Source organism: Oculina patagonica, chromosome 13 (assembly GCF_052425735.1).
Source record: "Oculina patagonica isolate OP01 chromosome 13, crgOcupat, whole genome shotgun sequence".
Taxonomy (NCBI): domain Eukaryota; kingdom Metazoa; phylum Cnidaria; class Anthozoa; order Scleractinia; family Oculinidae; genus Oculina; species Oculina patagonica.
In genome coordinates this window covers 16,946,727-16,969,702 of record NC_135770.1, presented here as the reverse complement: position 1 = coordinate 16,969,702, position 22,976 = coordinate 16,946,727, and the positions used below count along the sequence as shown (strand labels likewise).

The 22,976-nt window shown below is 38.3% G+C and overlaps 2 protein-coding genes and 1 pseudogene across 5 annotated transcripts in view; 2 read left to right on the top strand and 1 right to left on the bottom strand.

Annotated features, from left to right (window-relative positions):
- Positions 1 to 22,976, top strand: part of LOC144634582 (uncharacterized) — a 121,728-nt gene that overhangs the window by 25,417 nt on the left and 73,335 nt on the right. The gene's annotated exons all lie outside the window — the stretch shown is intronic.
- Positions 1 to 22,976, top strand: part of LOC144634579 (uncharacterized) — a 108,324-nt pseudogene that overhangs the window by 80,188 nt on the left and 5,160 nt on the right. The window lies entirely within an intron of this gene.
- LOC144636974 (dnaJ homolog subfamily C member 7-like) lies at positions 10,407 to 22,873 on the bottom strand. Its single transcript, XM_078496162.1, has 12 exons — positions 22,150 to 22,873; positions 20,845 to 20,983; positions 20,333 to 20,494; positions 20,038 to 20,115; positions 19,353 to 19,420; positions 18,515 to 18,607; positions 18,177 to 18,291; positions 17,720 to 17,881; positions 17,032 to 17,109; positions 16,231 to 16,298; positions 15,793 to 15,918; positions 10,407 to 10,457 (listed from the first exon to the last, which is right to left on the bottom strand). The coding sequence occupies exons 2-12, from the start codon at positions 20,933 to 20,935 to the stop codon at positions 10,407 to 10,409; spliced, it is 1,092 nt and encodes a 363-aa protein (XP_078352288.1). The 5' UTR covers positions 20,936 to 20,983; positions 22,150 to 22,873.

Here is a 22,976-nt window from a genome sequence, read left to right as displayed (position 1 = left end):
AGAGGAACTTTGTTTTCTAGTTTGTGGAATACGATTAGGTCTCCTAGGGCCGGGTCTCAGAGACATCCACTAAGCGCTATTCCCACTCCTAGTGAGGGTAGCGAGAGAACTTTTTCATTTTGTGCTGGTGGTCATAGCTCCGATTCCGAAGACGAAGAAGTAGTTTATGAGAACGTGGGGCCGAGAGTAAGCCAGTCTAGTCAAAGCCGTGATAGTCGTGAAGATCGTGAAAATCACGAAAACCGCGAAGTTGTTGAAGATCATATAGATCCTCAAAATAACGAACTTAGTGAAGGTAGTCTAGATCTTGAAAGTTCGGACGAGGAGTTCAGTAGGTTGCCCTCAGAAACTATTAGTTCAGAGAGTGAAGACAATTCTTTTGAGCCCGTTTTTGCCACAATGGAAGACGAAGTTGGTCAGTTGCGTGAGGCGGTTGAGCGAATGCGTACATCGCTAAATTCGCAGCCTAGTAGAACTTTCAGTATCAAGTCGTCGGTTTCTTTTCCGATTTTCCGTGGCGATGAGTGTGAGGATGTTCACGAATTTATTAGCAATTATAAGAGGGCCGCTCGATTAAATGGCTGGTCTGAAGAGAATTTAGCATTAGGACTTCCTCTGTATTTGAATGGTCACGCAAGTGCATGGTTTAAGACTTTGCCGACACCGGACGAAATGAGTTTTGACCAGTTATCGCAGCAGATGATAACGCATTTCGCTTCTGGTGCTAGTGAGTGGCGCATAAGGCAGACTCTCAGTCAACGCCGTCAGTTAGAAATAGAAACGGTTGCCGACTATTCTTACAGTCTCCGGACACATTGTGCGAAGTTGAATTTACCCAGGAGCGAATGGACGCATTATTTCGTACAAGGTCTTTTACCTGAAATCCGCGAGTACGTAGTTTTGCAACAACCAGACAATTTGGAATCGGCAGAAAATTTTGCCAAGCTTAAAGAGTCCGTTTTGACTAGTTCAGGGAAACGTGCAGAATTTGACCCTAAGGAAGTTTCGGCTAAGATTTTAGATGAACTCTCAAAAGCTGTTAACGGAAAAGACAAAACCGTAAGTGCTGTAGATCGGAGAGACCCTTATGTCAGCAAATCTGATATGAAACAAATTATTAGAGAAGAATTTCAGGAATTAATGGGAAATTCTGCTTCAAGACCTAGGCCTATTCAGCGTTTTGGTCAAGGTTTTCCGACGAGAGGTTTTCGTACTCGTTCTGGAAATCCTGTTTGTTTCAATTGTGGTAAACAAGGCCACACGTACTATAATTGTCGTGCAAATCCGGACCCAAGGGTCCCGCGTTTTAATCGTGGAAGACCAAACAATTTTTCGCGTCAGCAACAAGGTCAAAACAGTTTTAACTGGAACGCTAAGCAGGGAAACTGAAAAGTGCCCCTGTCTCGTTTCGAATTAAACCCGTGATGGGGGCTTCAAAATTTTTAGAAAATGAGCAGGCATTTGTCCCCGGTTCACACAAAACTGATAAATGTGCCTTCAGTAATGCGAGCTCTGGCGACGTTCTTGTTAAGCAAAATAGCTATTCTAGTCCTCCAGTTGTTGATGATAACCCTGATTCTGCTGTCAGTTTTCAGTCAAAACAATCTTCTGATGAGCCATTGTTTCGTCAAGTCCAAAGTAGTGTTGAGTCAAAACAACATGATTGTTTGCAAAATAGTGTTTCAATGGTGTTTACTATTATCCTCGCTATCTGTATTAACGTGCTTTTATTATTTGACGGGTTTTTGTCTAAATTTTTGAATGGGGTCAACGAAAAGTCTGCGAATTTTCAGAGTGAACGTGCACGTTTTAGTTCTGACGCGGGTTCGTCAGGATTAAATTCCTCTTTGAAAGATAAATCACCGGTGTGTTTTTCTGAACTCTCAAAAGGAGAGAATTCAAATATTTTTCAAGTTTATGCTTTTGACGAGCAATATGAAACAAGTGTTGTTGACCTTTTGGAAGAAAAAGATATTATTGTTACCGAAGTTGTTTTGAATAATGTTGAGGTCTCGAGTTTTAAGAATGTCATTTCTGTCCCGTCGTTTTCCTTTTTATCTAGCGAAGATAATTGTAGACCAATTAATGGCCAATTGAACTATAAGTGTTCAGCTTCTGATGTTCCTGTTGTTTCTGGTCAAGTAGAATCGGCGGAAGCCGTAGCTAATAATTTCCTATCTGCATTTGCTCCCGACGAAACAATAAATATTCGTGACGGTAACGCTGTCTCAAGTGTCACGATAGATTCTGATGTTGGTTTTGACTTTCCTTTTGTAACTTACGGCTCAACTATTTCGGTTAATATAGGAGGCTATGATTTTAGTTGTCTTATAGATACTGGTGCAGCTGTCACAGCTGTTAGTGCTGATGTTTGGAATAAATATTTATCCCATATATGTTCTAATCTAGATGATACTAGTGTTGAAGATATTACATCAGTCAATGGCAATCTTTTGGGTGCTTTGGGGAAAACCTTGATCAAATTTGTTATTCATTCTGAAGTTTTTCCTTTTGAGACCTATGTAATCAAAGACTTGTCGTATGATGTGGTTTTAGGTAGAAATTTTCTCCAGAAGTATAGTTCTAAAATTGATTTTGAGAAGGGCATTATTAATTTTGTTTCAGGTGAAAGCCCTTTACCGTTTTCTGATTTCAGTGCTCCTGATTTTGTTGATACTGAAACTGAAAATGATACTTTTAAGTGTTCAGTGCATGCTGATTTTTCTTTTGTTATCCCTCCACAGTCAGAAGTTGTAGTTCCTGCTAGATTGAATGCCAGTCCCAAAACATCAAATGTAACTGGTTTTGTTACTCCTAGATCCACCTTACCCGAAAAGTATTCTATTTTTGGAGCGGCTGAGCTCGTTCTTATTTCCGATGATTGTACAATTCCAGTGAGGATAGTTAATCCTTCATTTCAACCAGTTAAGATTTATCGTAGAAGTAGGCTAGGTGATTTTGAGGAGGTGGATTCGTCTATTGCAACCTTTGAGTTAAATTCATTAGAGGATTCTGGACAGTCACCTATGCCATCCAGTGGTAAATCTCAAAGTGACTATTCGGACATGCCAGATTTGTCCGACTCTGTATTGTCTGATACCGATAAAGTCAAATTTAGGGATCTCTTTCGTAGGTATCGTGATGTATTTGCTTTTTCTAATGACCAGCTTGGTAGAACTTCTTTAGTTCAGCATACTATCGACACAGGTGATGCTTTGCCCATTAAGCAAAGGCCATATCGAACAACTCCTGAAAACAGGCGAGAAATCGACCGCCAGGTTGAAGATATGCTTGAGAAAGGAATTATTCAAGAGTCAGTCAGTCCATGGTCTTCTCCTGTCGTTTTAGTTAAAAAGAAAAATGGCGAGATGAGATTTTGTGTAGATTTTCGCAAAATCAACAAAGTTACGAAGAAGGATAGTTTTCCAATGCCTTTAGTTGCTGATACGTTGGATGCTTTATCTGGAACTCAATATTTTACTACTCTTGATTTAAAATCTGGATATTGGCAAATCGAGCTCCACCCATCTGCTCAAGAAAAGTCAGCGTTTGTTACGCATAATGGTTTGTACGAATTTTTAGTTATGCCTTTTGGTTTAACGAATTCTGGAGCAAGTTTCCAGCGGTTGATGGGTCATATTTTAAGAGGTTTAGAGTATCGATTCGCCTTGATTTATATAGATGATATTATAATATTTTCTAAGTCGATAGAAGAGCATTTGGCACATCTTGAAGAAGTTTTTAGAAGACTAAGAGAAGCTAATGTTAAACTCAATCCTAAGAAGTGTTCTTTTGTGAAACAGGAGGTTGAGTATTTAGGACACGTGGTTACTCCTGAAGGTGTCAAACCTAATCCAGACAAGGTAAGTGTTGTTCGCGATTATCCTGTTCCTAAAAATCTCAAGGAATTAAGAGCTTTTATGGGTCTTGCTAACTATTATAGGCGCTTTGTTAAAGGCTTTGCACACATTGCTAGCCCTTTGAATGCTCTTACTAAGAAAGGAGTTAAATTTTTATGGACACAGTCTTGCGCAGATGCATTTGAAAAGCTTAGGCGTGCTTTGATTTCGGCCCCAATTTTAGCGTATCCTGATTTCTCGAAAGAATTTCTACTTTTTGTTGATGCAAGTTCTACGGGAATTGGCTTTACCCTTGCCCAAGTGCAAAATGATAAAGAGTTGGTTATTGCTTACAATGGTCGTGGTTTAAATCAAGCTGAAAAGAACTACAGTACTACCGAACGCGAAGCTTTAGCTTTAGTAGAAGGGATTAAGAAGTTTCAGCCATATTTGTTTGGTCGTAAGTTTACTGTCATTACTGATCATAGTTCGCTTAGGTGGCTAATGAATGTTAAAGATGCAACAGGTCGTTTAGCTAGGTGGTCTTTGTTGCTTCAGCAATATGATTTTGAAGTTGTTCATCGTCCTGGTAAAGAGCACAGTAACGCTGATAGTTTATCGCGACGCCCTTATGAGGTAGACTCTTGTTTAAGTTCACTTCAGAAGGAAGATCCACAGTTAATTAGAACTAGAGACTTGCAAAGACGAGATCCTGAGCTGAGTGAGATAATTGATTTCTTAGAAAGTGATGTTATTCCATTTGATGACAAGTCAGCTCGTAAACTCCTTCTTACGAGTGATTCTTTTTACATTGGTCAAGATGGCTTACTTTATCATTTAGATCGCGATAGAAAGCGTCGAAAGGAAGACCCTTTTTCACAGCTAGTAGTTCCTCAGGCTTTGAAATTTGAAGTGTTATCTAATGTTCATGATCACGTATCCGGTGGTCATTTTGGTGTTCACAAGACTTTTCAGAAAGCTAAGCAAAGGTACTGGTGGAAAGGCATGTTTAAAGATATTGAGCACTGGTGTAAATCTTGCCAGGATTGCTCAATGAGGAAGTCACCTAGGAATTCTAAGAAAGCACCGTTGCTTCCTATTCCTGTTGGCAATGCTTTTGACAGAGTAGCCGTAGATGTTTTGGGCCCGTTTCCCCCGTCCAGGAAGGGTAATAGGTACATTGTTGTTTTTAGTGATTACCTAACTCGTTGGTGCGAAGCATTCCCAGTTCCTAACGCAGAAGCTACAGTGATTGCTCGCCTTTTGGTTGATGAGATTATTGCTAGGCATGGTGCTCCGAAAGTCTTACTTTCTGATAGAGGAAAGAATTTTCTTTCAAAACTAGTTAGCTGAAGTTTGTAAGATTTTCCAGATCCATAAAGTAAACACTTCTACTTACCACGCTCAGACTGATGGCTTAGTTGAAAGATTTAAATCGGTACGTTGTGCCAGTCTCTCTCAATGTATGTTGCTAAAGATCAAAAGGGCTGGGACGAGTACATTCCTTTAGTTTTGTTTGCGCACAGGACTTCTGTTTGTGAAGCAATTGGCGACAGTCCTTTCTATGTTCTCTATGGCCGAGAGCCGCGCCTACCAATTGATGTGAAATTATTGCCAAAAGAATCTGAAGGTTTGTCGACCTCTGTTCTTGAACATCGTAGACGTATTGTAGAAAAAGTAGAATAGGCACAGAGTATAGCTAAGGAGAATATCCAGCGTTCTCAGCAAAAAATGAAAGATTATTATGATCGGAATTCAAGGACACCAGACTTTCAAGTTGGTCAGCGTGTTTGGGTTTTCACTCCCAAAACTAAAAAAGGGCTTTCTAGAAAACTGTTGCACAACTGGTATGGTCCTTACAGAATTGTAGAGCAGTCTTCGCCCGTACACTATCGTTTGCGCACTGAAACTAATAAGAATGTTAGTTTTGCTGTTCATGCCAATAGGATGAAGCCGTTTGTTGATCCGAACCTAAGACCAATTGATCCGCCTCTGTCTGATGACTCTAGTGAGCCTTATCTCGATGAAAGTGATGTTCCAAGTGATTCTTTCCAAAGCGCCCAACTTCCTAGTAGTACCGAATGTGTTCAAGCGCGCAACCTGTTGGGCCAGCTGCTGACCAGCCGCAGTCTCAGCCAGACCAGTTTACAGTCGATAACCAAACAGTTTTCAATGCTGAAGGAATTCTCAAACGTCGTAATCGTAAAGGCAAGAACTTTTATTTAGTCAAATGGCTTGGTTACCCTAAAAGTCAGTCTACCTGGGAACCAGAAGAGAATATTTTGGATAAGCGTTTGATTGAAAACTTTGAAAAGTCTCAAAATCTCAAATAATTTTGCTTGGTCTTTTAGTGATTTGTGTCTTTTTCGTATTCTTTAGGAGTTCAAGTTTCTTATCATTTGGCCCTGCATAACGATAGTTGCCAGTGATGGATTCTAAGGGAAAACGCCTTCTTTTGATTTGTTCTTGTTTGTTGTTTTTCTGCTTTTCGCTCGTTATAGCCTCGCCCCAACAGTTTGGTTCTTTTTCTGAAAAAAATAACCTTTTATCCTGCTTCGCTTATGGTTAGTCATAGTCCAAAACCGTTAACGTTTTATGACAACACCAAGCTTCTTAATATCCACACAGTTTTGAAGTTTACTGATTTCGGAATGCATTTTTCAATGTCAAATGATTCTTGTTCTGATGTAAAAGCCAAGTTTTTCAATGATTTGTTGGCGACGGTTCGTAATTTTCAGAAAGTCGCACGTAGGCTGCTATCGCTGCCAGGTTTTTCAACTCTAATTGAATGCGACACTTACCTGTCTAGATATTTCCAATTTTTGGTTGGACAGCCATCAAGAATGTCCTGCCCTAGGGCCTATCGTAGTTCGGTTTCTGAGTGTAAAGTTTGGGCATTACGTTACTGTCGTGGTATTTCGGTCGATGAACGTCAATGGTTAAAAGCAAAAGGTCGGACGCGTCGTTCTAGTTGCATGTGTCACGCAGGTCTTTTTGGTATTTTTAGGTCAATCTACAAATCAACAGGTCATAGGTGTGAGCCTAATCACATGTCCAATCTGAAAAAGACTCTCAAAACCCTTACTCGCGCCATGTCCATATCCCAGCAATTAATTCGTGTAGTCAACGGAAAAGTCGTTTATTTGTTTAAAGTGGCTGATCAACTCAACAGTAAGTTACACGTCTTAGGCAATGATTTGAAGAGGGTAGATGAAACGTTTTCTGATTGGCAGAATCAACTTAAAATGTTTTCAAACAAAGTTCAATGCCACGATGGTATGACAATGGAATTTCTTTCTAAATATACAGCAGAAATTAATCGAGCGTTTACTGCTTTTCTTAGACTTTTTGAGATACAAGATATTCTGAACCAAGTTTCGCGCCTGAATAAGAAAACGTTGGTTGGCTACTCCGATTTGCCTAAATTTGTTTCATCAAATCTGTCTCCCAAGTTGCAGACAGATCCGTCGTTACAATTAACTATTTCTGCGTTAGAGGAAGGTTTGTCTGTACTCGCTAGCCCCATGGTTGATATGGAGCATGATGGTCGTGATTTGAATGTTAATATGTTATTTTTAGTTCCGGAAATTGCAAGCAATGAAAATTTTTGTGTCATTGAGCACTTGACTCCACTTAAGTTTAATATATCAGGTAGTTGTTTTACCGGTCCTGTAAGACAGACAAACCTTGCTCTGATAACGTGTCCAAATTCAAAACAAATTGTTTCACTTGAAGCTTTGGACAGGTGCTTTAGTAGTGAAGAAGGTTTTCTCTGTCCTACAAATGTATTAAAAACAGTAACTAGCTTGCAATGGTTGGGTTTTGCCTGGAATCCTGAACTGAAACTATCGTTTCCGAGAAATCATTTGTCAGCACCGAACTGTGATCATATCCAGCCGTTTGTTCACCTTGGCGGGCGTTTCTTCCTTTCAACGACATCTGGTACGATTCTCACAAACACTGGTTCTTTGGATATCACACCACTAGCCATCTACAATTTCCCGTGCAACGTTAGTTTTACTGGGATGAAAACAAGCCTTGCTACTTGTCCAAAGGCTCTGAGCGTGTCATTGCCAATGTTTTCAGAAGATTCAATTGTATACGTTAAATGGGATCCAACCAAGAGTGACATGGGTACCCTGCAGCTCCATCATGAATCACTTTCAATTCCTCCACGCGTTGTTTTAAACCGGTCTGTCATAAATGACTTTGATGAGATGTTTAACTATTACGACAGTCAGCTTAGTTCAACCTTAGAGAAGGCAGATGATATGATTAACCAGATTGAAGTCACCACTGAAACCACGCTAACTGATTACATTGCTTATGTGGCACTTGGTCTGTCAGTCATTAATTTCATCCTATGTTGTGTTGCCTGCCAGTGTTTCCGTAAAATATTCCAGCACCGTTTTCAGAAAGTGCCAGAAAAGCAAATCCCTCTTCAAACTGTGGCCATTACTCCTCGCCAGCAAAAAATCTGCAAACGTTGTGATAAACCCAAGCCCATCAGTCAGGAAAACCAAAATCAATCCGTTCGTCAAGGCCATCCCCGAGGGAAGAAAAGATCTTAAAAGGAACTTTGCGAAACATTGATTGAACACTAAACTTTGTTGAACACTGATATGAATTACGTAATTAGTGTTGTAGCTCTTAACTTTTCTAGGCAGATTGATGAAGTTGCAGCTATTAATTTAGCGTCAGTTAGTGGTCTTTTTGCTACTTTTAAATGTCAAGTTAATGGTTGTCGCTCAAGGCAAATGATACCTGTTTTTCGTGTAGATCACCCATTTTCATGGCAAACCTTAGACTTATTTTTAGATCTGTTTTCTGGTTTTGGTCGTTGCTTAGTTTGGGAGGTTGACAATGTGGTTGAATTTGTACAAATTTGTAGTTACTTTATGGTACATGAGCGTTTTCTTAATGATTTATTTCGTGCTACTTTTCCAAGGGATTATTGTCATTTATTTAGGGTAAATAATTTTTGTGAGGTGTTGTTTACCTTGAAGTTGTCTGGTTATCTTTGCCTTGCGCGAAACCTCATACATTTCGCATCTCAAGAGTTTGAGGGAATTTTTGTTTTTCCAGACTTAATGGCAGCTTTGAGTGCGTTTAGTTTTCAACGTATGGTTGAACAGCGTTACTCCGAGCTTGAAGATATTTAGTTGATTACGTTACTCTTTTCTATTGTTATTTCAGTGATTATGGATATGATTAGTAGGTGGACTTGCGTATTCTGTCAGACCGTCAAGAGTTCTTTTAAATATCCAATAGAATGGATGTGTCTCCCTTGTGACCATATCATTTGTCTATCCTGTTTTAATGAGAAGAAGAGTCACCTCCGAAAACAGGTTTCGAGTTGCCCAAGCTGTCGCTTAATAACCCCACACGGAGTTACCCTGTACGAATGGCTTACAACTACACAAGTCGCTGCTGTTGAGGCAGAACAACGGAATGGGCTCGACGAGCTCGATTAGACAATTGAGAAAGAGATTGTTTGGGAAAGGAACGTTGTTTCTTTCAATATTTTTCTATTATTGAACTGTAGTAATTTCCATAATATGTTTTATGATATCTTAGATTAGTTTTGTTTATATAACCTTTCTAATATTTGCTATTTTCCATATTATTTTTCATAATATTTTTTCATTCTTATCTGCTGCAAACTTACATATTCGTGATATCTTCGTAATATTTTACAGTATATTTTGGTACTTTCCGCTTTTTGTTTTGCTATACAAGGACAGGTTGTCTGCTTATTACGCGTTTTGCTTATTTTATTAGCAATATATATTTTAAAGCTTTGTTAACTTTATCAATTTTGTAGAATTTCCTCGTTTTTAATATCACATTTTTATCGTTTACATTATATACCTTTTTTTTATCCTTTTTGATTTTTTTTTTTTTTTTTTTTTTTTTTTTTTTTTTGGCATCGGGGACGATGCTTTGTTTAAGAAGGGGGGCATGTTGTGAAGCTTAATAGTTGTTTTTAGAATTTAGTTGTTTTGATTCTCCGTCGTTTATTTGTCATTTAGTTGCTTCCGTTCAAGTCTTTTGTTGTAAGGGCCTGATTGCCCACACCGATTCTTTAAATTGTTTATCTTAGTTTATTAAGGGCCCTTATCGCTGAGCTGTAGTCTTTCTCAGTGGGCATGTTTGGGTTAATGCCTCGAAGCTTTGGTTATTTCGGTATTCAAGTTTAAAGTCCAAGGTTGTTCGAAGGTTTATCTCCCACAAGAAGTTTCTAAGTTTAGGTTGTGTTGGTTGTTGGGTCAAGTGTTTGTATTATTTTTAATAATAATACAGACACTTGACTTAATAGCCAGCACGGTAAATGAACTTGGAAATTTTAGCTGAACTTGGTTTGGGACCTCCGTAAAGGTTCCTGTTTACGTCTAGTTTTAGTTCGTCCTGATTTGTTATTGGTTGTTCTCGCTCCGCGTTGGTTTTTCATGTAGGTCTGTTAGTATTTGATTTCTTAAGTCGGTCTTGGGAAAGTCTCAAGTGTTCCAAGGTTACCGAGATTTCCAACCCAAACATGTCTACGTTTTTGCTATATTAGAAGGGCTGCTAGTTCACTAGAATTAGAAGAGTTGCAGAGTAGTGAGAAGCCTGTCGCAGCTGAAGAAAATAAAGAAGAAACCCCGAAGATCTACTCAGAGTCCTGGTTACCTCTCGTTGAGCTTTTTTCCCCTAAAGACACACTAACACATACATACATACATACATACATACATACATACATACATACATACATACATACATACATACATACATACATACATACATACATACATACATACATACATACATACATACATACATACATACATACATACATACATACATACATACATACATACATACATACATACATACATACATTTATTGCGCTCCCTGAAAAGGGCTTTTCAACAGCAATGTTAAAAAAATAAAATTAAAAAACAAGTAAACGAAAGTTAATTACAAAATATTTACAATAAAAATTCATAATTAGAAAATTAACAAATAAAAATATATATACAATAGTTCTAGTTCTCTAGTTCTCGTGGGAGGACAGTCGTATTGTGGGTAGCCAACACGAAGCACATTCGATTCACGGATGCGGGCATTGGCTAAACCCGAACGGATGGTTAAATTTCTGAGATTTTGTAAGGATTAATCATGCTTTTAACAAAAGGAACAATCAGTCATCTACTACTTACTGCCGCAGATAAAGTCGAAATTTGGCCTCCAAAGCGTTTGTTTCTGAATGCTTTGATTTTCAACAATTTACCCTTAAAAGTTCGAAAGAAATCTAGAACTTTAGTGAAGTAGCATTTAAACGGGCTTTGTATGATTTTTAAATGCAAAAGCTTTACCTTCCACTTCCCCTTTGCACTTTTGTTTTAGATTGTACAGGCTACCTTAGACACCTTAATGTTGCTATCGTTAGCGGGCTTTAATTTTTTTCCTGAGCAAGACGTAGTGGTTATTTATTAAAGGTACTTCTCAAACTCATTAATAATTCATGACGTTATAAGCCAACCAGAGCGCCCCATTCGGGTCAGGTGGATGAGTTGGAAACTCAATGAAACACCAGTTGAAAATCACTAGTGTTTCATCACGTTTTCATCACTAGTGTTTCATCACGTTTTCATCACTAGTGAAAAAATTGTTCTTAATCTGCATATTCATATATTACTCAAACACAGCTTTACATGAATCATTAATTTTTAATAAACAATGACCAGGAAAAACATTTCAAATTACAAACTGACAAGCCTAAGTCATTTGAAATTAAAGTTTACAGTACATTTCTTAAAGTCGCCAAAACAGACTGGCATAGTATCCATATCCACATTCTGAGAACCTTTTTCTACCTTCCGTGACACGGACTCACTGCTGGAATCGACACTAATTGTCGCACTTACTAGCTAGCCTAGTGTAAGCGGCTGAACTTTGTGCAATTCATACTCTTTAAAAACTCCACCAACCTCGAGTATTGGAACATTGACACTTCGCACTCGTTGCCAATCCTCAAAAATCCCTATTGCCCACTTATTTTTATATCTGGTAGACTTCGGTACTGCTCTCTCTACGCAAAGTTCTTCTTCCTCGATTGTTTTCGGGGAGCGAAACCTTCCTTCGGCCATGGCAAAAACAATATGTAAATCCCTTCAAGTTCACAACGCTTTTAGAATACAAATTTGGTGCAACGCGAAACTATTGGATAATTAAAAACAAAAGCTCACAAATACAATGAATGCCGACTGAATACAACAAATCACACATACAAAGCATTTTAAAGAAAAATGGGAAAAAATACGACACTGCATAATTTTGTATTGTTTCTTTAGAGAAGTCATTTCAAAAACTCGTGCATCGTGTTTCATCACGATTTCCAAACACTCGAAAACAGATGAAAGCACTCGGCCGAAGCGGCCTCGTGCTTTCATCTGTTTTCTCGTGTTTGGAAATCGTGATGAAACACTCGCACTCGTTTTTGAAATAGTACTCCCAAAATTGGAACAAGGTGGCGATATCGTGGAAACCAGTTTTAAATGAACATATAGCCAAGATGGTAATAAATGTTTAATAAAGAGAATTACTTAAAATTGAACGAAAACTGTCATCGTCAGAAAAACAAAGTTAATTTAAAATGTCAAAAATTGCGTCCTTGTCAGGGAAACTAGGAGGCGGAGTCACGACGGAGGCGGCGGAGGCGAGTACTTAATGTGACTTTCTCCCAACTTGCTAAAATCTTTAAAATTGTTATCCGCTAACAATAGTAACCTTCAGGGTAGTTAGGTTTTGATGATTATACTGGTTCCTTTTTTAGTGTCATTACTCTAGCAGGATTCCTTTCTCGGATAACAGCGCCTCTTTCAATGGCCGATTTTAAAATTCGCTAATCGGTAATTCAGGTTTACGCACCGAGTAACGATGCTGATGAGGAAGGCAAAAAGATGCATGGTGTGCGAAAACATGATAGGGTGATTGTTATAGAGGACTGGAATGCAAAGATAGACGGAAACTGGGAAAGTGAACTGTAATTGTTACGAATCACGCACTGGGGAGAGAGAGACATAAAAGAAAAAAATTATGACTTGCCGCAAAACAATTAAGCAACCTCGCAAAAACCGTCAACCCTGTTCCCGCACAAAAACATCTAGAAATGAACTTGAACATCACCTGACGCCAGGTACCACAACCAAATCGAGTACACAAACGTTAATGCAAGTCAGCGTGTATTTTGCTACAGAAATTTTACTCAACTAAAGTTATACAGCTAGACGAAAAGAAAGTAGCGATATTGAAGGAAGCTAGAAGTACCAGAGGTGAGGCAACACAAAACAATCATGGTCGACAGTCGATGAAAACCAATAATAATTAATTTCGAATATTTCTTTTATTTTTTATTTTATCTAGAATATTTTAAATAGTGCTGTATAGAGTTCTTGATTTTGTAGTACTTATATGTTTTAGTTTTACACAGAGGGCTACAAGTTTATAAGTGTTGTTCACTAGTTAGTGCTACCCCCCTTAAATAAAGAGTTTACTTACTTATTAAAAGTTGATCGTGGTAAAAGTCACAAAACTTTCCTTCATCGCCGGTCATCGATTTCCAATATCAATCAATTAATTCAGTTAATTGGTATCAGCTGCTATCGATTGATACCGATTATTCATTTTATTAATGTGTCACGCCGGGAAAATGAATTGGAATATTGGTAAAAGGAGATGGAGACGACGTCATTGTAACAGAGGCTGCAAAGCAAAGAAGTAACCCGTGTCGTGGTTGAAGGGACTCGAGTGATTGCGGATCCTGACTGTTGCTCAAACGAATTGCTTATGCTACCAAGCAAGTAACATGACATGGCTTTCGTGAGAGCGATTGTCTCTACTCATTATCGTGGACAAAATGGAGGAATGTAGGTGACTAAGAAAGCACGTGGCCTTGTCTTTAACTAACCATTACAGTTAGAGTCGCATAAAAAACTAATAACTATTCAAAGTGGCTATGAGCCACTAAACTCGGAAAATTTATTATGAAACAAGAATCGAAAACAACAAACTGACAAATAGAGATTTGCTAAAACAAATGCTGTTAAACTTTCCACAATTCAGTTCACTTCACTTAGTTTCATTGTCATCTAGCTGCTCATCGAGAGCAGGCCGAAAGGGCAAGTGATAGAGTTCCCAACGGTTGCAAATTGTTTTCTTTCTTTTTATTTTTCCTTTTTGTTTTTTGAAGGTTAGGCAAAATAATAATATCATTAGAGAAAGTAAGTTTTGGTCTATTTCAAGAAAACTGACATTAATACAATATTTCGGCTGGTAGTTAAGCATGTATGTACCGTATTTATTCGGCTATAAGCCGAGACCCTAGTCTTTTAGTTTTTGGAACCAGTTAGACTCTGACAAAAAATAAACCCAAATCACTCGGCTATAAGCCGAAACCCAATTTTTCCTTTAAACTATAAAACAATCCACGTGCAGCGAATCAACATTTTCGTTAAATCACAACTATGTAATTGAAAAACAACAAATCACTGATAAGGAATGAATTTATTTATAGAACCGTACACAAGCGTGACAAAACATTCACCTGAGTTCAGAATCCCATCTCAAATCACGCATTCTTCTGCAGTTATCGATCATTATGCCAAAAGCTTCTGGTTTTCAAACAACGAAACCTTCAAATTAAAAGTTGTTGCCGAGGTAGAAACAGTTCAGAACAACTGCAAAATCGCCAGAGAATACGGGATGATTCCTGATGATTCAGTGAATCTTCAGTTCGTCGCAATTCGCCAAGTTGCTAGCGAAAAAATCAAGCAGATCAAGCGAGTGAACTTTAAATGTCATCAAAACGAAACATGTGTTGTTACCAGTATTTGTCGAGTATCCTCAATCCAATCAAACTCTTCTAAAGTGGTTTCTTTTAGCAGAGAAGTCGTGGTATTTTAAGTTTTCGCTTTTGAACAAAAATATTACACGCAGCCGATTTCTGTCAGATCGTGTTACAATGTTAACCAAGCGCGTGGGAACAACTGCTTCTGATTGGCCAGTTTCTGGTGTCGCGACAACAAGTCAAATAGATCGCTTCCTTCTTGACCCTTCTTCTCTTGAAAAGTCACGTAAGCAGTGATTCTGCAAATTAACTAAACTTAAAGAAAGGAACAGAAGGAAAGGAACAGAAACAGACTCAGGCAGAAATAATTATTGTAGAAGAGATTGCGAGGAAATTGTTTAAGACATGCGGGATTTCGAATGCCCTCGTCAGTTCAAAAGACGATCACGTACGCCGATAAAACAAATAATATTCCAGAGCGAGCCGATGGAGGACGAGTTCCAGCCTAAATAGCAAAGAAAAGACGAATAAAACCTTCATTCCTAACGTTGCGTCATTAAACCAAATGGCTTTTTAGGAGCCGCCACTAAAATAAAAGGTAATGACCAAGAATAAATACAAACGCTTGTCAATTTTCGTTTGTTGATGACTGCTCGGCTTATAGATGAATATTTCATTCAATTTGAACTCTTTTCTAGTACCATCTATTTTTTTCGGAAATACTCGGCGGTAAATCGAACCCCCAATTTTGTTGAGTTTTAACAAGTTCTCAGTAAGATTTGGTGAAAATCTATAGTCTTTGTGTACTTCATATATGCGCATGCGTTCAGCAAAAAATTCCGTGTGCTTGGGTCTACGCCTGGAAGAATGCATACCACAAGGAGAACATTGGGTTTTCAGAAACAAATATATATCCTTTGTGTACTTCATATAAAGTAACACAGCTCGCATTTTAGCCAACCCCCTACCCGCTTCACAAGATTAATTGATTAATTCAATTTAATATTAATTAATTAATTCAATTAAAATGTTTACAGGAATCGAAGGAAGGAGTGAAATCGGCCCACTCACCAAAACTCGGAATTTTCCGAGTTAAAAACGAGAACTTTCCAACAACCTTACCTTGTCTTTCACAATGTGAATTTCTGAATTCTTTTCTGTGCTGTCGCCGTCTGGTTTCTGCCTCTTTTTTTGTTCTTTAACAGACTTGATTCTTAACTCCAATAACTTCTTGTTACTCTTGTCAATCTTTTCCAGTTGAGAAATGTAACCTGATATAATTTCCGCAAGTTAACAAAGAAATCTATAAATCTTCGACAACAAAGATCAAATCCCTCCAGTGAGCCAGGTTTGCACTTGGCCGCTGTAGTCCTGGTTACGTTCATAATGTTCGATTGAAAAACTGGTATCCTTAGCAAAGAAAATTCATTTTTGTTGTTTTACGAAACAGTGAACAGGTCTAGTCTCCTTCAAAACCGTTGCGTGACAAGGACAAACATACCGCTGGGCTAGGAACAAGTCATGCACCCAAGACAAAAAAAAATTGCGAGAAAAGGATACTGCTAACCCCTTGTTACACCATGTGATGGCTTCTTCAAAACGATTCAGCTTCATACAGGCACTCGCTCCTACAATGATCAATCAAAACAATGTTCTCTATCTTAGTACAAAACTTCTACACACGTGTTTATGTTGAAGTTTATTTCTCATTATTTTGTTCCATTTTTATTACACAGTTTAGCTGGTTAAATGCACCAGTGATTCACTTTTGTTATCAAGTACAGGCCAGGATCAAATGGTTCACTACTACTTGTCCACAAGCATACCATTACTGGCTTCAAATAGTGGGAAAAAAAAGCCTCGAGCCAAGTGGCGCATACTGCCGGAGCTTATCCCGGTTTCCTTAGCATTAAACAGCTAGGAGTATTTCTACTCCCCCCTGGATGGGATGCTAGTCCATCGCAGGGAACCCCCCAGCATTATTTCGCCGGTACCCATTTATACACCTGGGTGGAGAGAGGCACTATGAGAGTAAAGTGTCTTGCCCAAGAACACAACACAGTGACCCCGGCCAGGGCTCGAACACGGAACGCTCGCTCCTGAGTCCGGCGCGCTAACGGCCGAGGCCGATTGTATTTAAAATCTTCGCTGATTTTTCGAATTTGTATCGCAAGCCGTGTTAAACCCTTGCATTTTAGCTCTTAAGTTTCGACGATAAACACTTTCTGAACAAACAAAGTATGAGATAGCAACTCAGTATCTGGTCTCCAAAACCACTCTGCACATGTGCGTTGTTCACGTGATCATTTCCATGTAAAGGAAGAAAAACCGAACAATTAGGGATGGAGAAAAACCGCTTACCTCTCTCAATTGTCTTAAGGACAGTTGGTTGTAAGTCAGTGGCAGCTCTTGCATCTCTTAGTGAATGTTCATAATTCCCTAAGATAATACAATGTAGAAAGAATATGTAAAATGAAACTGACTGTGCTGTAACGACCGATTCTGTGGGCAGCTGTACGAATGGTATTTCAAAAACCCAGTTCCGCCTCCCCTGACTCCACTGGCGGAAAATAGAGCCAAAAAATAACAAGACAGCTCCTTTTGTTCATTTAACCCTTAACCGTTCTTCTTTTCAATGTTTTGATAATGTGAAAATATATTTGGTGCTGGGAACACTAAAAAATCTTAAGTGATCTTAGCATCTAAGTGGTTGAAAGAATTTTGGCCTATTAAAAAAAAAAAACATGCACATTGCAGATGTGACCAGCCACGAAAGTATTCATTAACAATTTACACGTTACGCAATTGGGAATGCTTACGCGATGTAAGGCCAGATTGCACCATCATTTCGACGCTAGCGGGACTTCGAACGCGATGTTCGACGAGTTAGCTTTCACCGAAAGGTCTCTGATGAGTCTCTTGGCGGAGACGAAACATGCGTGTCAGACCAGCCACGAAAACATTGCAGATTATTGCTAATATAACGAAAGATATCAATGAGGTGCAAGGATCGACCGACAATCACAGAAAACTCTCTCACTACTCTTACCCAAATAAAAATGTGCTGTGGCCCTGTTTCTGTACAGTTTGGCATTCAGTTCGTCATCCTTGCAGTTCACTTTAATTCCTTCCGTGTAAAAGTGAATGGCATTGCTTAAATTCTTTTTGCTGTATTCATAATTTCCTTTATTCTTGTAGACCTCTGCTTTTCCTAAACAAAAAATGTAAAATGAACGTTGGAACATGTGACTGCTGCAATTCTTTTTAAATAAAGATAGTCCCCTTCTCATCCGCATTTTGTAAGTTTCCTTCTTCGAAAGTTTAAAGCACAAAAACCCCACTTGGTAGAGTAATCGCATAACGCGCGAAACGAGAACATGCAGTTTACGAAATTTGTTGTAGTTCAAGTTGTCTGTGGCTTCTTATTTATTCTGACTAGGCAAAAAAGGGGGGTTTCGATTTATACATTTTATCACAATTACATTTCCTGTACTTTTCTCTTTTACCTCTTAAGCTGCCGTTGTAATCGTAGTCCAATGCCTTTTCAACAGATGCTGTGTCCTCGCTTTCACTCACAGCATTCTCTTGAGCTGTTTCAGTGACGTCTTTCGTGTCTTCGCCCTATTAGGATTAAAGGTTTCCAAATGGTTTTTATGCTGTCGAGACCTTTTATTAATTTTATGCTGTCGAGACCTGAACCTCAGTTAAAGTGAACACGAGTTCAGAACTCCTGGACCTTAAATCCTAATAAACGTAGATATTACCCCATATAACCTTCTATTTCACTGACAACGACATGCCAAAGAAACCTTGAATACACTAATTATTCAAGACTTCAACTTACCGTGTATTGCAAACTTTGAGTTTCTGGCAGCTTCTTTAGCTCATTGACGGACTTAGCCTTTAATCCTAATAAGGTTTTGTTATTTTTGTCTATCTTCTTAGAGTTAAGTTATATAACAAAATAGTCTAAGATAGACGAAATTAATGATACGTTTTTATTAGCTCTTGCTCGGAAAGATGACGTCATAATAAGAGAAAAAATGACGATGTATTTTGCAGGTCAGTCGAATGCCAGGCTGAATTAAGCGGTCACTGGAGCCCTACTGAAATTTTCAAAACGAAGATATCTAGTACAAATACACAGGAAAATGCTTAGATTGACGTCGGTGTTCAACGTTTGAGTAACGAGTAAAAGCAGCTCGTGGTCGATTTATTTAACCGGAGTTGTACACTACAAACCTATCTAGGTTATTTTACTTAGTTTGAAGTATTTGGATCCGTATAAAGCTTTACGAATTTTGAGGGAAATCCTTTGCTGTTTCCAAAACCAACTTTGAATATCAAAGTTTTTATCTGAAATGTTTAGCAGAACTGTAAAAATGCCTCAGTTAACATGCCATAATTTATTGATTAACACTGTTTCTTCCCAGTATGATCACTGAGAAGTTTTTCCCGTTTGATTTGCATCAAGGATTATTCCATTTTACAGCGTGCTTTTTAGACATAAATGACTTTGTACACAAATCAAAATTTAAGGTTGGAAACTACAAGGCTGAGACGCTCTCAGTGGCAAAAATACCCCAGACTTTATCACATATTATGTCTCGTTAGACTCTGGTTATTAACTCAAAAGCATTTCTTGGGTATGAGTCTAATCTGAAGAAATTGTCAAAGGATACAGCTAAACCCTTATCACACCACGTGATAGCTTCTTCAAACCAATTCAGCTGGACACATGCACTTGCTCCTGGGGACAAAAAAAGTTAAAATTCACATTGGAGCTAGAGGACATGTCAACACAGTGGAAAAATCGTCGATGATCCAAAGAAAAAAAAAGTCAGTATTTTCCTCCGTCACTAATGGACCACACTACATCGCTGCAACAAATGAGTGTTACATGTATGTCGAGTAGGTAACCAATAACTGATACTTATACAAGCGCGGAAAGTGACTGAGAGATAGATGCGCATATATACTAGGGCTAAATTGCCATGTGAGTACATATTTTTTTCTGCCTTCATACTCCAATCACTGTCAATTCTCCGATGTTCTCAAAAGGGCATTGTGACCTAAAATATACACCAAGAATTCGATCGTTTCAAATTTTGTGTGGGCGCTCCGATTAAATCAAATTCTGCCCCATAAAAGTAAATATGTACTCCATACAAGTTTTTGAAATCTTCTGCAATTGAAAAAATTAAATGCATCACATCACGTAGTCCAGCCAAAACAGGAGAATGTTCCTTTTACGCGTTTTCTGTAACTCCGGCTAGGTATGTTAGTTACAGATGATAACCCCCTTAATCGGGCTTTAAAACTGTTGTGTGAGGTCAGTTCGTTGAACGTAGGATAGCAAAAACTTACCTCTAACAATCGCTTTGAGGAAAATTGGCTGCAATCGAGTGGCAGCTTTTGCATCATTCAGTGAATCGACATACTTTCCTGTCAAAGAAATTATCGCACTCGTTCAACTCTGTAGGCCTTTAGAAGAATAAAGACAAGACTGATCGTAATTAAAATTTATGAAGGCTGCAGTCGAAACGTCTTCAGATATTCCTCGGAAATCTTCTGTGGTTTTATTTAACGTAGGTATGAAATATGTTTGGAAAACGACAGCACTGGAAGAACTGCATAACCTTATACATTGAAGGGCACATACCCAATTTGAAATTTGCTATCGCCCTGTTGCTGTACAGCGTGGCATTCATTCCTTGATCTTTGCAGTTCACTTTTAATCCTTCAGTGTAGAAATGAATGGCATTGACAAAATCTTTTTTTCTGTATTCCTCATTTCCTTGATTCTTGTAAACCTCAGCTATTGCTAAAACAAAAACAATCATAGGACTGTTACTGGTATCGAGGGTTCGACTACACTACTTGTTCTTAGGTTTATAGGTTTCCTGTCATTACTGAAATGTCTATTTATAAGGGCCGTGCAAGTGTAACAATCGCGTCAAATTCCAACATCACGCCCTCAGCTGAAAACATTGTGTAAAATTGGAAGATTCTTTTTTCTGTAATTAGTAGTAATATAGCAGCCTCCGTTTAACAACAGGAAGAGAGATTACTCGTCTTCATAACCTTGAAACAATCAACATGAAACAACCCCTTTCGAAAAAGAAAGGAATATTTCCAATCAATAGATCACAGTGGTCGGTTGAATCCGCTCACCTCTTACGGTTTCGTCATCAAAATCCAGTGTTTCTTCAGCAGGTGGTGTGACGTCATTTTCACTTGCAACTTTGATTGGACTCCTCGCCATGGATGTTGGAAGTTTTCAGTGTGAAGGATTACTGATTGTTGAAACACCCTATAGTTCGAGTCAAAATATTTAAAAACAAAACTTCCATATAAGGTATAATATTGCACAACAGATAATTGATCACAGATCATCCCTAAACAAAAGTTACAAATGGCGTAACTCTAAGGGATATGTTCAGTATTATGCAAAAGAGAGGATTTGGTGACCTTCGCAATATTCACTGCAAAGAATGGTTGTTAAAATAACTGAATTACAAAGTACACTTTGAGATCTACAGAGTCTCTCCTTGTTTCCTTGTATTCCGCTCTCTCAGTGCCATAATGAACCAGGGAATTTGAAAGCCTCGCCACTTTTTTTCACTCATCTAGTTCAACGTCGTCTACAGCTCACTCAATCACATTGCAATATCGAGCATATGCCTCTGGCAATTTCACTGAGTTTTTTTTACCCTCTATACACAGCATAAACAGTTTTCACTAATTTCATTTCTAAATCAGAGCTAAAATTAAGTTCTTATTCCGACTGAGAGAGATAAATGCAAAACCAGGTTGTTTTTGAAAACACAGAAAAGCTGTCTTTATCTGATGCAAGTATTGTTCTACTATCATCCTGATGATAACAATGTTTCTAATTAAAACCCTTGATGTTTTGTTTTCGATGCGTTTAGTTTGATGGGACTCCCATGGTGAGTTTACACTTCGACGCATTTAATCAATGCAGAACTGTTCTAGGTAATTTCCCCTAAATATACAGCGCCGAAAATTTTCACTTTTTATAAATGTTACTCACTTTGATTCTAATCTCATTGTATTTCATCAACTAACTCAGCGATGTTAACGTTTAACGTGAGAAGGCGGATTTATTTAACTTAACGTATTTTTAAAACTTGAAATACTCAGAGATCACATTCAAACTTACTTAAAATGTATATCCGTGGCTACTACTAAAAAAACCCTGTATGTGCCAAAGTATACCCCTATCATAGATAAATCTCGCCTTCGTATTTTCGTTGACTTGGTGAATGTAGCTTGACAGATCGCTACTATGAAACCTTCTTTTAGTTTAGATTTACGCTGTTTTTCGTTCAAACCCAGATGGGAAGCATAACAGCCCGATTCAAACCGGGCCATTATTACGAAAGGCTAGCATAAAACTTACTATAGTACATTAGACAGGTGAAGTGACCGCGCATAAGAACAAGTACAAATACGTACCACTAATAACGAAAACTCTCTTGAAGCGTGTTTCACTGTTAGTCTCATATTGATCTCTGTAAGACATTTGAGGAAATGTTGCTCTTGTAAAGGGTCGTGAAACACTCGCAATCATCAGTTTCTGTGAAAAGAATTCACCAGCAGGTGGAAACTGGTTTAAAGTTCGCAACTGTTTTATTAGAAATAGAATATTCATAAGGGAAATCCCCCCCCCTCCCCCCCCCCGATAATGATTGTTGTATTCGAATTAGAATATTCATAAGGGGAATCCCCCGATTCTAAGAAAACTTCAACTTCTCTAAATAATTTAAACATTCAGGCGCGTTTCAAATACAAAATTTGGTGTCATTGTAAAAACGCTAAATTACAGACAGTGTGCATGCTTGCATTAATTGAACGACTTTAAATTACGTTTTCGTGTGACAATGTAGAATGATTTTAATCGGTTTCCATACGAAAGAAACACCGGCTAAAGGAAAGTGATCTAAAATGCGCCAGTTTCAGATAAATCCAACCAGAATATAAACAGTCTCTAATCTCAAGAAACAGCTTCGAATCACTTGCAGCCTCGATACATGGTAACAAGGATAACTTATCTCAAAATATGACTCTCTTAAACCAGCGTTTAGTGCCGAACATTTGTCTACTTGACACTGGTCATAGGGATTTTATTTGGTCAAGCCTGGAACTGATTTTTTTAACCCTTTGCATTTCCAAACAAAGAAAGATTACCGTCAGGAAGATTTGAATGAGACTTTCTAACAAAACCTTTGAAATGTACTGTAGCAAGTTTTATCCAGGCATTCGGAATATTTGTGGGTAAAGTG

Coding starts and splice junctions, on each gene's coding strand:
- LOC144636974 (XM_078496162.1), bottom strand. CDS start 20,935: ATGGCGAGGAGTCCAATCAAAGTTGCAAGTGAAAATGACGTCACACCA. Junction 18,608..19,352: donor GGTGTGATAAGGGTTTAGCT/GTATCCTTTGAC, acceptor AACTCTAAGAAG/ATAGACAAAAATAACAAAAC. Junction 17,882..18,176: donor TTACAACGGCAGCTTAAGAG/GTAAAAGAGAAA, acceptor TTTTTTGTTTAG/GAAAAGCAGAGGTCTACAAG.